At 34.3% G+C, this 16,409-nt stretch overlaps 1 protein-coding gene across 1 annotated transcript; it reads left to right on the top strand.

Annotated features, from left to right (window-relative positions):
* Window positions 1-10,825: 10,825 nt before the first annotated feature.
* Window positions 10,826-12,530, top strand: LOC131643979 (L-cysteine desulfhydrase). The gene has a single exon (XM_058914353.1). It carries the CDS (start codon window positions 10,970-10,972, stop codon window positions 12,317-12,319), a length of 1,350 nt encoding a protein of 449 aa, XP_058770336.1. The 5' UTR covers window positions 10,826-10,969; the 3' UTR covers window positions 12,320-12,530.
* The last annotated feature ends 3,879 nt before the right edge of the window (window positions 12,531-16,409 follow it).

The following is a 16,409-nucleotide window of genomic DNA, read 5'->3' as shown; positions in this document are numbered from 1 at the left end:
CTATCCAGGATTGTTGGAAGTAAGTGGTGTGTTTGAAGAGGATTGTTCTTCATCCACATTAGTGTTGATTGATCTTAAAGGTGTTAAGAACCTTTGATCACCCTATAGGTTAGATAGTAGGCATAGACTTGTACAATAATTCTAACTATAGTGAAATCTCTTTCGTGTTTGAAAGGGGACTGGAGTACTCTCGGATTGTGAGGGGAACCAGTATATATCGTTGTGTTCTTTATCTTTTCGATTTTACCGCTTTCATCACCATTACCAAGAAAAAGATAAAAACCATCAAAAGCCTTCAAACACTTAAACAAAAATCAGTAAAGACTTTCTCATAAAACCGATTAATTTTATAAAATCTAATTCACCCCCCCCCCCCTCTTAGGCATATCTGATACTTACAATTTTTATTTTTTTAATCTACACATACATTTTTAATAAATATTTGTAACTTTTTATTCATCATTTGTTTCTATACTTATAAATGCATTATACATAATAAATGTATATGTTTTGTATTCTGAAATTGGTATTCAAAATTTTACTTTAATGTTCAAACATTTAATGTTATAAATATTTATTTTTGATAAAAGAACATGAGACTATTATGATAGAAAAATACATAAATTTGTTATGGAAAAGATAAATTTATCATCCTTTTAACATTTATACAATTATGTATATCATTTTATTTAATTAGTACACATAACATAAAGGTTTATCAGTGAATCAAAAGTAAGTTTTTTCTCTTTATAAAAATGTAGAAAATAAATTTTGACGGGGTACTGTCATACATTTTAGATTTATAAAATTTGTAATTTTGAAATTTTAGGGGAAGCTGTCATATATTTTAGGTTTGTAAAAATGGAATAATATCTAAAATATATCTAATAAGTTTTTACAATTAACTCATTGGGATTCAACTGGGTTTTGTTAGCTCATCTGGATTTACGAGTAGATGTGAACGTATCTATGAGATACCAACTATTACATAAATGTTTGATATATAAAAAGGAACTTTGCAAGTCTGAATTAGATACATGTAACGTGAAATCCCGACCAGACCCGTGCGATAGCACGGGTTTCCTACTAGTTTTTTATTATATTTTTATTTTTCATATTTGAATTTCTTTTTTGAAAAAAATGTTACTATAAATACATAAAAATCTTAAATACAGTTAAAAATAAAATTTCTAAAAATAAGATTCTTAAAAAACTTAATTTAAAAAGTAAATCTGAAAATTATAAAACATCCATATTCCATAGTAAGTAAAAAAACACTTCTAAAAAACTATTCTTAAGTTTTACATTTTCTCAAAACTACCCCCACATTCTTTCACAAAAGAACCTCATTTTAGATTATTTATTAATCTGAAGCAGCAATTTCTTTAAAAATAGAAAAAAGTTAGCTAGGGAAGATCAACGAAAAAGACAGTAAAGAAGAATTAGAATTAAGGCATGTTTGATTCATGTGAATGATAAAGAAAAGAAAGTTCACGAATGAAAAAGCACCAAAATTAAAAAACTTTCTCTCTTTTTGTTTCAAGAGAATCATGTAAGAGTGTGAGACTCACAAAAATGTTTCCTTCCAATAATAGAGAACTATAAATTGTTACTCATATACGATGAACTCAAAGTAGTAAAAAAATCATATATTGTAAGGCTCACAATCCCAAATACAGAGTTCATCATTCAAGTCTCTCTTTACCTTCACTTCTATTTTTTTTACTATATCAAAGAAAAATACCTGAACATGTCTCCCAAAAGAAACAAGGACATAGGTCGAAAGCCACCAAAATGACACACAAAAGATCCTCACCCGAATGTCTAGCCACTAACAAGAAGAAATGTCTCTTTAAGAGAGATCAATATTTTTATGAGCTTTTAACTATGAAGGGACAAAATAGAGACACCATTGGTCGGGATATACATGCGAATAAACACATGAATTTAAGATAAACAAATAAAGCATTAAACATAAATATAATAAGAGTTTAAATTGGGGACCACCCACGATATAAAAATTAAGTTACAGCAAAAGGTCATGACTAGATTTCCATATCCATTAAAAAAGAAGCACAAAAGGATCAATCATCTAGGATGTCGATCAAATTCCCGTTAATGATCGATTTATATACACTTGTCTCCCAAAGGTACAAATTAACAACGTGGTTAAGGAAAAAAATTGTTCAACTACTTTATCACTCTCATGTATAGACGAAGCTATCAACTCATCAGTGATGGTCACATTCTCTTCAGCAAAATCTCATTCTAAAGATGCCTTTTGGCTATTAATGACCTTCACTTCCTCTCTCATTGCACCCAACTCATCTTTCATAGACTTTTGAATCTCTAGAAACAAAGAGACATTTTTTCTTGTTATCAAGGGCTTTCTAAATCGTATGTAATCCATCTTCAAATATATTCATCTATCTTCAGCTTATCCTTAGCATATATGTCCTCTTTACTTAGGTCTTCCCAATATTGGTAGACCTCGCCTAATTCTTTCTCCAAAGCCTTAATTTTAGACTAACTCCTCTCTTTTGTAGTATGAAACTCTTCGTCCGCCGTGAGTATACAGCAAGTAAAAGTAACTACCTTTGTCAGGTAAATGAGACATTCACCACAAATTTGTTGAAAGCCAGAAGGCCCCTTCTCGGTTGAAGAATCATGTTTTGTGTTAGGGATCATTCCAAATAGCTCTACCAGAGAAGTGGGAAAGGGACTAGCCATAATTGATACAAATTTCCATTTTATATAACCATTGGTTGGTGATTTCTTTATCTTTTTATAAGAAGGAGAGATCGAGAAAGAAGGAATAATTACCCCATTAGTCGCTGCCATTGAGGTACCTCCCCTATTTTCAGAATGCAAGTTTTCCCATGAAGACTTGGTTTCAATGACATTCACTAAAGCTTGAGCTCGAGATTTCTTCCAAACTTTGAGTTATATTTATCTGCCAGAAGAAAATAAAACTCATAAGAAAAACTCTTAAGCAAAATTGAATATAAGAATAAGATACTAGGAGATCACTAAACACACCTAATAAATTCTTAGCCTGATCCTAGTCTGCGACCAAATTCAAGGAGCGTGTGTCCACATATGGGATCCTTATCCCCTAAGTTTTGGATTTATAATCTTTAAAAGAGACCTGATCAAAGCCGCTAACAAAATGATGGATAATAACTAAACATACTCTATATATATATATATATATATGAAATATTTGCTTTTCCTCAGACATAAATATCCCAACTCCAACACAGCGGAAAATTCAACATTACGAACTACATTCAAGGCCCCCTTCTTACAAGTGCATATATTGTAACATGCCTTGACCATGATGGTTCGACCACCACATAATGAAATTTAAAATTCTTTAGAGATTCAGTAAAAAACTCAAACAATTTTAGATATTAGTGGAAGTGAATCAAATCATGGGGGAGAAGATGAGCCTTCCCAACCAACCGAAAAAAATGCGAAAAAGACTTTAACATAAGCTTTCTAGTTTGGGTAGTGGATAGAGACTAGAAAACTCGATTAAAGGCCCAACAATTAAAGCCTAACTACAAAGGCATAGGAACAAGGTACAAAGGACTTCATGCTTAAAGGTTACAAGAAAAAAAGAAAAGAAAAAACCCATCTCATGTGGTAAAGTGATGATAGCTAAAGAGTCTAAAATATGTGGCTTATATATTTTTGAAGGTTCCAATGATATTGTTCATTCATCATCATCTAGTGATAACTTTCATGTAAAGAACAAGTTATGAGACTTGAGATCCAGACATGGTGGATGTCTGGAGGTTGTTTCAAAGTACATTAATGAGTTTTGCATAAGACAAGAGATTAATACATATTTGATTTCTAAGTTTTTATGGAGTTTCTAGGATAAGGCTAATGCCAAATAAGTTACTCGATCGACACATATTCATTTAAAGAAATAGACTTTTAAACATTAATGATGGTTTGTAGTAGGGAAATTCTAACTTACTCTCTTTTGACAGTCGTCAAAACTTTTCTTATTGATCAAACCAAACCAATTCAACTTGATGGTAAAGTTATAAATTATATCTCCAATGGCTATCTAAGAGCTATGAATGGTTATAAGCTATTAGGAGCAGGGGCGGAGCCAAGGCCCAGCTAGCCCGGGCAGGCGCCCGGGCTCAACCCATATTTTCTTTGTACTCCCCCTAATTTAATAGTCGATTTTTAGACAAAATTAGGGGCAAAATTAATAAAAATAGGGTGTGAAAATTAAAACAGATGAATAATCAATAGTTTAAAGTTTTTGCCCAGGCTGCCTAAAATTCCTGGCTCCGCCACATTTAGGAGTGGAAGTTGGAGGAGTGAAGTTCATCAAATGCAGATGTAATTGCATTAAGGGAATAAGAGTAAATACTTAGGGACGAAGCTTTTAAAAACCATAGTGGATAAGACTCAATTTGAGGTGAAGGTCCCTACTATGGATACTAGTAGTAGTTAGAAAACAATTACAAAGGTCTATGATTATCATTTGACTCACAATAAGGTAACAAAGATAATTATACTATCTTAAAAGGGACATTTATGTTGACCTTGAGTGTTATGCTTTGAATGTGGGTGAAGGGTTATAAAACTAAAAAACATGTACCTTTAGGGAGGCATTCGAAAGTAGGTGGAGTCATGATGGTTGAAAAATCATACTTGTGGGTGTTTACGGTGATTTCCGGTAAACAACCGCTAGTCTTCCAAACTATAATAAATATGATTTGGTTACTCGCAGGATCGACTAGATTGATCCTAGGACACATAGTCAAAAAGGTTGTTATCAATGCTCATTCGAACCATATTCATGATTCGTCTTCTTCAATAAGCGTTGTTCGATTAAAGAACAAGTAATCTTGATAATCACTTTGTTATATGTAAGTATGATTTCAATGAAAAGATAAGTAACATAACATATGAAACTAAAAGGACTGTTAAAACGTAAAGAATCTTAGAATGCAGAAACGTTAAAGACTTTGAAAGTAAATAACATGAAAGTAATTCGAAAGTAAATGACATTAAAGTAAAGATACAGAAATGTAAATGGCAAGAAGTAAATGGAATGCAGTAATTCTGAAAGATATTTGAAAACGAAAGATAATACACATGTATTAAAGTGGTGGTGTCATACGTACATTTTCTCAGCGAACTCTTTCTCTTAACGCTTGATACTTGAGTAAATATGTGAGTGATTTGTACAAAATGAACACACAGAATCCTAACATTAAGACTCCTATTTATACTAGTTTCGACCTTAACGGTCCTACACTAATCTGCTGCCACGTCTCTCATAAGAACTTCCAGCGACGCCATCTGTTACTTGGACAGTTACGAAACCGTCTTCGAATTTCAAATCTTCCCGCCTGAGTCCGTCTTCGACGCGTGGCAGTGTATTAAAAACACTACAAAAACACGCTAAGTAGTAATACTTGAATATATTTTATAAATTTTGTCTAAGTCCCCGAAGACACATACTTTCACTAGCTTTCAGTATTCACTATCTTCATGACGAACTTAGAAATCTTTATTCTCGAAGCATGGCCATCAGTAGCCATTCTTTTATTCTTAAGGGATGGCCATCAGTAACCATCTTTCCTTCGATTTTCCACTTCTTCAAAGGACAAATATTACAAGACGAAATCTTCAGCTAACAGTGGGCTTGTTAGACTACTAAAGCATAAAAACATGGTCGGAAGCAAGTGGATACAACTGACAAGATCAAGGTTCAAGCGAGACTTACTTGATAAAAATTTGTTAATGTTGAATTGACATAGAGCAACAAGGTAGATGAATAAATTGACATTACCATATTTTAAAGTCAAGGTGGAGATTGTTGAAGTATGCCTTAAAACGTTAAGTGATGAAGAGAAATGAAATATGTTTTAAGATTGCAGAAACTAGAAATCAACCTATAAGTGAAGTCAGTGACGATGACACGATAGTGGGTTTGGGTACGACTTACGTTTTAATCCGTTAGACCTCGGGTCCAATTTTTTTGTTTGCGTCAATTGGGCTTGATTATTTTAGTTCGTGGATCTATTTGTTGATGGGTTGAGTTTTGGAATATATATATATATATATATATATATATATATATATATATATATATATATATATATATATATATATTCGTTAATGGGTTGAGTTTTAGGCTTGTTATAATTTAGTTGGATTTTAACAGTTATTAATATGCTTCCCCATCATTCTTTTCTTAACTACCTTTTGAACTTTAGAGTTTGAAAGATCGAGAGAAAAAGTGACAATCATAGGGGAAGCATAGAGAGACAATGGCTGAAATTTCACAGGGTTATTAGAATTTGTATAATCTTTAGAGGTGTGTAAGGGAATTGAGAAATACTTTTAAAACACATTGGACTTGTATGATTCATATATTGAGAGTTAGAAATATTGAAAAAAGTAATTTGATATAAATATTATTGGTTCTGAGAAATTTGAGTGACTATATTCTTAAAATTTGAGCAACGATTTTTCAGATGCCAAGGAACAATGTTAAGATTGCTGAAAGCTTGAGTCACCAGTTTAGAGTCTGTTTCTACCAATAAGTGCCTCTAGTTTCTATCTGCAACCAACTCAATTGCTCTCATTACTCTGATAAATTCTGCATTTAGAGCAAAATTCTGACCAAGATTTTCAGCAAAACATCCTATAAGATTTGCGGAGTGATTCCTGAAGATGCCTCCACAAGCAGCATGACCGGGGACTCTGAGAGACGCACCGCCTGTGTTGTATTTTACCCAGGAATGAATGGAAGGTTGCCAAATCACTTCAAGAGTTATTGAAGTTTTAGGTGGATGAGAGAAGACTTTAAAGGCCTTCAGGATTTTAAAATCTAGGATGCTACTTGAGGTGGTGGCTTTAGTGAGGTTGCCAGTTAGACTAACACTAGCAATGACCAGGTTTATAGCACATTTCCAAAAAATATTTTTGTTCTGAAACTTTTTCTAATTTCTGCAATACCAAATTATGTACAGGACATTTATAATGGCCGACAAAGTAACTTCTTCACAGTGTTTTGAGCCAGCACAATTGCAAATCTCCCAAATATCAAAAAGATTCAATTTAACCACATGTTGGGTCTGAGTGGAAAACCAGTCCCACAGCCTTTGAGTAAAGTAACTAAACAAGAAAAGGTGTTATATACTTTCCTCATGGAAGCCACACAGAACGCAAATGGAAGGAAAAAGAGAAATACCTCTTTTTACTAAAACCTATTCAGTTGGAATTTTACATTGGATGAGCTTCCACACAAACAAAGATTTTGAGGGAGGAATGTTGCTTTTCCAAATCAAATTTGCCCATTTCAATTTGTCACCATCAGGTGCTTTAAAGAGATATGCATCTTTGAAGTTCAAATTTCCAGCAGTTGTGTGTATCCATAAAAGTTCATCAGGCCTTGGAGATAGAGGAATGTGAACCTGTCCTAAAATGTTTAACAAATTAGGATACATACATAGCAGGTCATCAGGAGCCTTCCAACTAGAGTTGCGAATAAAATCCACAGCTTTGGAAATGAGATTGTCTTGGGCTGACCTAGGAATGTTGAGTTGATATATTAAAGGATCTCCACACCATGTATCAGACCAAAAGTTTATTGTTTTGCCATCACCTAGATTCCATCTGAAGTTTTTCAGTCACCGCAAGGAAATTACTCTTGATTCCAGACAAAATAGAAGAAAAAATATGATAGCTAATCGGGTTATTGTTTCTCATGACTCTATGTCTAAGTAATTGTGCCCACTGGTTGGAGGAAAAGGATAAATCCTAGCAGAGTATAAGGTTAGCCGCATCATTGATCAATGATATTTTTCTGATACCAAGACTGCCTTCAGCATAAGGTTTGCAAACCTTGTGACAAGCAACAATGACCAGTTTTCTTTTGCAGATATCTCCACTCCACACTAAATTTCTCATGTAGGTTTCAAGTTCCTTATTGTGACTTGCCGGCCAAGAATATATCATGAGACTATAAATTAACATACTATGGATAACACTTTTTATTACTTGAATCCTACCTGCCATGCTTAGTAGAGAGGCTTTCCAATTTGAGAGCTTTGATTTTACCTTGTCCACTATAGGTTTAAAGTGAATAGCTTTTGGTTTTCCTTTAAAAATAGGAACACCCAAGTATAGAAAGGGTAGGATACCTTCAATGAATCCCACTTGTTGAGCTAGGTAAGTGAATCTTTGTTGAGAAATAGAGCCAGCATACACAATGGATTTCGGCGGATTCACAAGCTAGCCAGAGCAGGCAACATACTCGATGAAGAGGTTTTTCAGTGCTTTAATGTTATAGTTTTTAGCTTTGCAGTAGATCATGATATCGTCTAAATATAAAGCGTGAGAAGGAACAAAAGAACCTTTAGGCCCTTCAATGAGATCAAATTTATGCTGCTCCACCAGTTTAGTAATTGCTCTGCTGAGAAAATCTTCAGCTAAGTAAAATAAAAGAGGAGAAAAAGGATCTCCTTGTCTAACTCCTCATTTGCAATTAAAGTAACCTGATTGAGAACAATTGACAGAAATGAAGAGTTTTGCAGAGTATAAAATGTTTTTAATCCAAGAACATAATTTCTCAGAGAATTCAAAGTTGTGGAGAACCTTCAGCAAGAAAGTCCACTCTAAAGTGTCAAAGGCTTTCCTTATATCTATCTTCATTGCAATATTGCCTTCAAATGATTTGTTTTGCAACATGTTTATAGCCTCAGAGGTCATACAGATGCAGTCGGTTATTGATCTTCATCTTATAAAGCCTTTTTGTTTAAGGGAGATTAGAAAAGGCATGATTGCAGCAAGCTTGTCAACCAAGATTTTGGAAAGGATTTTAAATTTGAATTTGGCAAGGGCTATAGGTCTGTATTGGTCAACAGTGATAGCATTGGAACATTTGGGAATGAGGACGATTGAATTAGCATTCCAACCGGGGAGGATCCAGCCCGTAGAAAATAATTAAATGGTTGCATTAATTACATCTATTTTTATTATTTCCCAGTATTTTTGGAAGAAAAAACCATCGAAACCATCGGGTCCTGGCGAGCCATCTTTGTTCATGGAGAAGACTGCCCCATAAATTTCCTCATAACTAGGAATAACAATCAGAAAATCATTGACCAATTTTGTAATTACCTCATCTACTAGTCCATTATCCTCGCAGATATTGCTAGAGTTGAATAGCTGCTCAAGGTGACTTGAGAATATGTTGGCAACTTCAATTGTATTGGTATGCACATCCTCTCCATGCTGAATTGATGAAATTAGTTTGGCAGCCTTTCTGATTTTGGTGATCTTGTGAAAATATGCAGTATTTCTATTCCCTTCATTATGCCATTTCACCTTTGATTTCTCTTGCCAAAACATATCCTCCATTTTCAATGCAATTTCCATGTCAAGCTTTTTGTTCCTTAATCAACAAATCTTCAGAGGGGCCTTCTCTTTGAATATCTTCTAAAGAGTTTGTGGTATTCCTTAAAAGGTCATAAACATTTCCTAAAGTTTCTCTATTCCACACTTATAATTTGTTTTTAAGGAGCTTGGGTTTTTGTGATAAGATCAACATAGGGCAACCATAGAATCTATTATTCCAGCAATCCTTGATAACATTAATGCAGTCAGGGTGTTCTGACCATATCTTTCGAAATTTGAAAGTGGAATGTACCTTAATAGGCTGGAAGTGAAAGTCTAAAAGTAAAGGATGGTGATCTGACTTGTGTCTAATAAGGGTTGAATAAGAGATGCTGCTGCATAAGTTAAACTAATCTTGATCATAGATTGCTCTATCCAATCTCCCCTCAATGTGTTGAGCCCCTCTTCTACCATTGTACCAAGTAAATTCTGCTGCTCTAGCGGGAAGATGAACCAAGTTGTTGAAGTCAGTCCAATTTTGGAAATCCTCGATTGGAGTTCTAAAAGGATTGGAGAAACCTCTATGTTCATGAGCTCCCAAAATAGTGTTATAATCACCTATGAAACACCAAGGTTTATCATTCAAGTGTTTTAAGGAAGCTAGGTTTGTCCAGAGTTCTCTCCTTTTTAGATAACTTGTTAAGGCATAAACGACTGCCATAGCAAAGCATTGAATACCATCCTTAATAAAAAATGACACATGTTGATCATCTTTTGACACAATCTGTGGGTCAGGACGAGGGGCACATAGACACCAGAGATTTGGAGAAAGGTCTAGCCTATCATTGGTACAGAAAACTTTTAGGTTTAACCTATGGAAGAAGTTGGGGGAGGTTATCCAAAAGCATCCAGGGCTCAGCAATGAAGCAAAGCTCAGGTATGTGTTTCAAAATGAGCTTTTTGAGGGCTAATTTTGTGGGTTGAATAGCAAACTCTCTAATATTCCAATAAAAATGCTTCATTGGACAGATTTAAAAGAAATTGCCCTTGCTCTGGTACTAGGACCAGAAACAGAAGATTTAAGAGCTGACCTGCTTTTCTTTTTAGTTTTTCTTAAGACAACCAATTGAAAGGCCTTATCAGATTCATTTAGACAATCTGGTTCTTCTGCCATATTGGCCCAGAATTGTTTGAGAAATTCCATGTCCTGCTGCACATTTTGGTTTGATGTGAGTTCTTCCTCTTTATGTTGTTCATTACCTTGCTTTAAACTAATAATAGTTATAAACTTATGTTATACACTAACTTATCAATTATCATTTTTGTTTTTATTTACAAATAAAACCAAATGATAAATGCCATAGTGTCTTTTACGGTAAAATACTTAATAATTAAAATGGGAATAAAAGACACTGTTAAATAAAAAAGAAAGGGAATATTACGATTACGTTACGAGTCAATAAAAAAGAAGAGCAATTCAACTGCCATCGCCACTCATTCACCGATACACTCTATCCACTCACCAATGAACACACACACTCATTTCCGAAACCTAAAACCCTAGAACACTCAGTTCCAATTTCCAACTATGGATAACGACGACCCTCGTAACGGCACCGAACAAAACCACCGCGAGATCAAGAAACCGAAACTCACTCACCACATAACAGAACACGAGATCCGCCACGAATTCTCCCACCACGAAACCGCCGTCGCCAGAATCAACAACGGCAGCTTCGGAAGCTGTCCCCGCTCCGTCCTCGACGCTCAAAACTCCTGGCAGCTCCGCTTCCTTCGACAACCGGACGGCTTCTTCTTCAACAAACTCCGAAAAGGAATTCTCGATTCTCGTTTAATCGTCAAAGATCTCATCAATGCTGATGACGTCGAGGATATCTCCCTCATCGATAATGCTACCACCGCCGCCGCGATTGTTCTTCAGCAAATCGGCCGCCGCTTTGGCTCTGGTGAGTTTCGCGAAAACGATTCTGTTATAATGTTTCATTGCGCTTACCAAGCTGTTAAGAAATCTATTGAATCTTATGTCAAGCCGGTTGGTGGCTCTGTTGTTGAGGTCCAGCTTCCGTTTCCGGTTCACTCCGATCAAGAAATTATCGCGGAGTTCAAGAAAGGACTCGAGCGAGGTAAAGTTAATGGTGGAAGAGTTAGGTTAGCGATAATTGATCACATTACATCGATGCCTTCTGTTGTTATTCCTGTTCAAGAATTGATTAGAGTTTGCAGAGAGGAAGAAGTGGATCAGATTTTTGTTGATGGTGCGCATGCCATTGGAAGCTTGCGCGTTGATGTTAAAGAAATCGGTGCTGATTTTTATGTGAGTAATTTGTACAAATGGTTGTTTTCTCCACCTTCTGTTGCTTTTATGTACTGTAATAAGAAATTGAAGGATGTGCATCACCCTGTGGTTGCGCATGAATATGGAAATGGTTTGCCTGCTGAGAGTGCTTGGGTTGGGATGCGAGATTATAGCCCTCAGCTTGTGGTGCCTTCGATTTTGGAGTTTGTGAATCGGTTTGAAGGTGGGATTGAAGGGATTATGACGAGGAACCATGATATGGTTGTGAAAATGGGGAATATGTTAAAGGAATCGTGGGGAACGGTTCTTGGTTCACCGCCTGAAATGTGTGCTGGGATGATTATGGTGGGTTTGCCTTCGAAGCTTGGTGTGACGAGTGATGATGATGCGTTGAGGTTGAGGTGTTATCTTAGGGTTTATCATGCTATAGAAGTTCCTGTATATTACCAACCTTTGAGAAATGCCGAAAGGGATCCTAGAGACAAGGACGGGGTTATAACTGGTTATGTGAGGATTTCTCATCAGGTGTATAACACTGTTGATGATTACCATAGGCTCAAGACTGCAATTGTTCAGATTTTGGAGGATGGAAAAATTTGCAGTGAACTTCCTAAAGAGTGATTGGAAAAACAGAGAGAATAATGAGGTACAATATCTTTAGATATTCCACATGTCTGACTTGTTTTTGGTTTTGAAATAGCTTTAGCCTTGGCTTACGTATTATGAGTATGCCCATTTTTTGTTGTTCTGTATCATCTTGTTTTTGTGACGCAATAATTGTAGCCTGAAATTCTCAGAAAATCTTATAAATGAAGAAGTATTACTATTCCTAGTTGCTTTGTAAGATGTAAGTTTGTATTGCACCTCAATCACTCTGATTTGGTTTCCATATTGTCTATAGTCGATCCTACTTATGATGCACAAGGGCTATTTTTTTTGGCAGATAGGCTTAGAATTTGATATTATGAATAATATTTTTATAGAAGTTTCTAAGAATGTCAAGTGATTGTTCGGGGTTCTATATTGAAATTTCATGCTACTATATGTTAAGTTAACACTTTTTTTTTTTTTCCGTGCAAACATGATGGTTTATTGTCCGACTTTCGAGTTTTGACCTCAAAATTGACACGATTTTGTTTAGGATATTGCTTAATATCACGAAACCATTAATCACGACTTGTCCCAAAACAATGTTATTGACCATTATCCTGTATTTTCCGACAAAGTCTTATTGAGCGGTTTAGTCTGGATTTTTAAAAAGTAATGTGTGTATTGTCGCAACGTTGGTGACCGATTATTGCCGTGACGTTGGTGACTGATTTGGGGTTCACTAACTGATATTTTAAGATTTTAAAGAATTTGGCAACTTAATTACACTGAATTTTTTTCCTTGATTGTTTATAGTTTTTCTGTCATAAATTTTTTCCTTGATTGTTTATACTTTTTCTGTCATGTTTTTTCCTTGATTGTTTGTTTTATACTTTTTCTGTCATGATTATTTTCTTCCTTTTAATAGTGAGTTTCCTTGTTTTCCCATCTTTTTTCAATTTCCCTCTTTACTAAAATGATTTTCTTCTTTTGTACTAACAGATAAACAAAGGAGTTGATTTGACTTTGCATTTAGTATAAAAAATCTTATTTGCATCCAGTTATATCTCATCACAATGTTCCTTTGTTATATCTGTATCTTTTAAGAAAAGGAATAGTCTTTAAACTCAATAAATTTGTTATCTTCTACTTAAGGACGTTTTGTGGTCAGTAATTTTACTGTATTGTCTTACCAACGTTTCCCCTACTCTCACAAATCCAATGAAATACTGAAAAAGAAAACTTCAAATAATTTAAAAAATAAAATAAAAATTCATTTTATGCAAAATTTTCGGTTGGCAATCTCAAATCTAATTTTTCCAGAACAAAAAAACGTTCCAATAAGTCATACTTTGAATTTTCCATATATAAAATGGTTTTAGTTGCGGCACAATAATAGAATTATACTTGACACGACCATATATGTATCTCCCGCCTCCATAATTTTTAAAAAATTTTAGTTTTTTTTTTACTAGATAAAATATTCATTCATTTCAATCGATAGAGTAAATTGTTGCAATATAAATTAAAAATCGCCAAAAACAAAAAGGATGAATCTGCAAACAAACTTACAGCATTCATGTTAAGCAAATTGCAAATGCATACTATATTGAAATGTCTGAAATATTCATGCCTCCAGATCTGTAGCGTTAATGACACCAAAGTCATAGATAGGATCTGCACTAGATCGAAACTCATCTTTCAACCTGAAACAAATGAACACTGCGCACAACGACAGAAAAACAAAATACACCGCACAAAGACGGAAAATCAAAACAAACAACGACACATTAAAATGACGAAATCACAAAAAAAAAAATACTAAATATATGTGAAAACCACTTATTTAACTAATAGAGAAACAAGAACGATTTGGAGGGGTGATTTTGGATCAAAATCGATCCTAAATCACCCCTCTCTAGGGGATACAGAAGAAGAAGAAAAGTGACGACGGCTAGGATTGAGAGAACTTCTTTTATAATTTATCTTTTTAAAATTTTACGAATTTTTAATCAAACTTACACTTTTTTTTGCCCGAAAAACTTGAGTTTGTACGAACATTTAAGAGAAAATGATAATTTTTGTATATGTTTTTATAGGGCTTTGATAAATCTGATATGTTTTTGCATATACATCGGATTTATATATTTAGATATTTTCAATATTCTTAAAAATTGGTAGGCAAAATTTTGATTTGTTTTTGGGTTAAATGTGTTTCTAGTTTTTTTTAAATATAGGTATTTTCACTTTTAATCATTAAAAATATTTCGTTAAAAAATCTTCATAGCCATCTACACTTTTGATCTAACGTTCGTTAATAAAAACTGATGTCACGTAGAAGTTTTTGATGACCGTGTATACATATAGAAGTGACAACATATCAAATAGGTTGATGTGACGCGACTAAAATCAACATCATACTTAAACCTTTAAAAATTGGTAGCTAATTTGTAGCAGATTAAAAAAACCAAAAATATATGAAGTGCTCACTATTGATCTTTTTTACAGGCCAAAGGAGTTTTAAAGGATAAGCATTTGTTGTTACTTTTCATGATGATTAGATTCAGCAAACAGAAATACATTTTCTTTTTCGGATGAGTGCTAGGCTGCTAGCTATCCAACTGCTATTAGATTTGGCTGATTTGCTACAAGAGAAAGATTTCTACAATTATTTTTCCGTACTTCTGCAATGCAGAGAAAGTCACATGACATTTTTATATTTGTTACCCGCATGCATGTGGATAGTGGATGTTACCATTCATATGTTCATACTGTCAAATTACACTCACTTTATAGGTGTACACTATTGTATTATTATGATATATATCTCAATTCAAATGTTGATATCGGTTACACTACATTGCTTATGAATCTATGATAGTTAAAATGGATTTTATTGGTAACTTCATCTCTATTAGGGGTGGAAATAGGCTGGGCCGAGCTAGGCTTTGCCAAGCCTAAGCCTGGCCTGTCAAAAAAACTGAAGCCTAAGTCTGGCCTGTAGCCTGTCGTAGGCTTATTTTTTAGGTCTGAGCCTGGCATTTTCGAAGGCCTGGTTAGCCTGTTAGCCTACATAAAAGCCTATTTGTTTTAAATATATGTAAATAAGCAATTAAAATAATACTTAAATAGACTAACTAACTAAAAGAACTTACGAGAACAATGTTCATAATGTGTTTTCATCTTATTTTCACAAGTTCTTTAACATAACCAAGTTTCATTAATGTATTTTAATTTAAAGTACAAAACATAATACAATAATAATAAAAAAAGTATTCATATTTATTTAAATAGGCCGGTCTGATAGGCTTAAAAGACTTTTTTTAGGGTCTGAGGCCTAGCCTTTTAAACTAAATAGGCTTATAAAAAAGCCTAGGCCTTTACTATTTAAAAATAATGTATGGCCTGGCCCGAGCCTATATAGGCTAGCCTGTAGGCCGCTGTTATCGGCCTGGCCTACTTCCACCCCTAATCTCTATGATATCCAAAGTAACTTTGCGCATTCAGGGAGTCTAATAATTTTTCGTTTCCTCTACTTCTCTCATTTCATATTTACTTTATTATTTATTAAGGTTTTGGGTTAAGATGTGTCGTCTCTCTCTTGTAGTTCTGAAACATTAGTTTAGTTGGTGCACTCGACTCTCCAACAATGATATCAGAGTCGTGGTTCAGCTGTTATAGGAAATGGGGGACTCACACTTGTGGGGGAAATATTGGGTGCAAATGTGAGTGGTTAAAGTTCCATATTGTCTATGAATGGGTGAAATATTTAATTTATTAGAGAGATGACTCATTTACCCTACACTTTAAGATTTTGATTTGAGATGTGGCGTCTCATTCCCTTGTGAACCTGGAGACTCTCCTGGACAACCAGTGATGTGGGACTTATTCAACATGTATATTTTCAACCAACCCGAACAATCTCCAGCTTAATTGAAAATAATACATTATCATCCTCTCTCATGAAAATATATTTCACTTAAAGATCAACCACTTCAAGAATTTCACATTATCATCACCGACAATCCTATACTTTATCATGAAGAATAAATATCATTTGAAACTAAACCACTCCAAACATGTTAAAAACTATAAATTTCATTCGAAACTAAACCACTCCAAA

The sequence above is a fragment of the Vicia villosa genome, linkage group LG1 (assembly GCF_029867415.1).
Source record: "Vicia villosa cultivar HV-30 ecotype Madison, WI linkage group LG1, Vvil1.0, whole genome shotgun sequence".
Lineage (NCBI taxonomy): Eukaryota > Viridiplantae > Streptophyta > Magnoliopsida > Fabales > Fabaceae > Vicia > Vicia villosa.
This window is presented reverse-complemented; position numbering and strand designations above follow the sequence as displayed.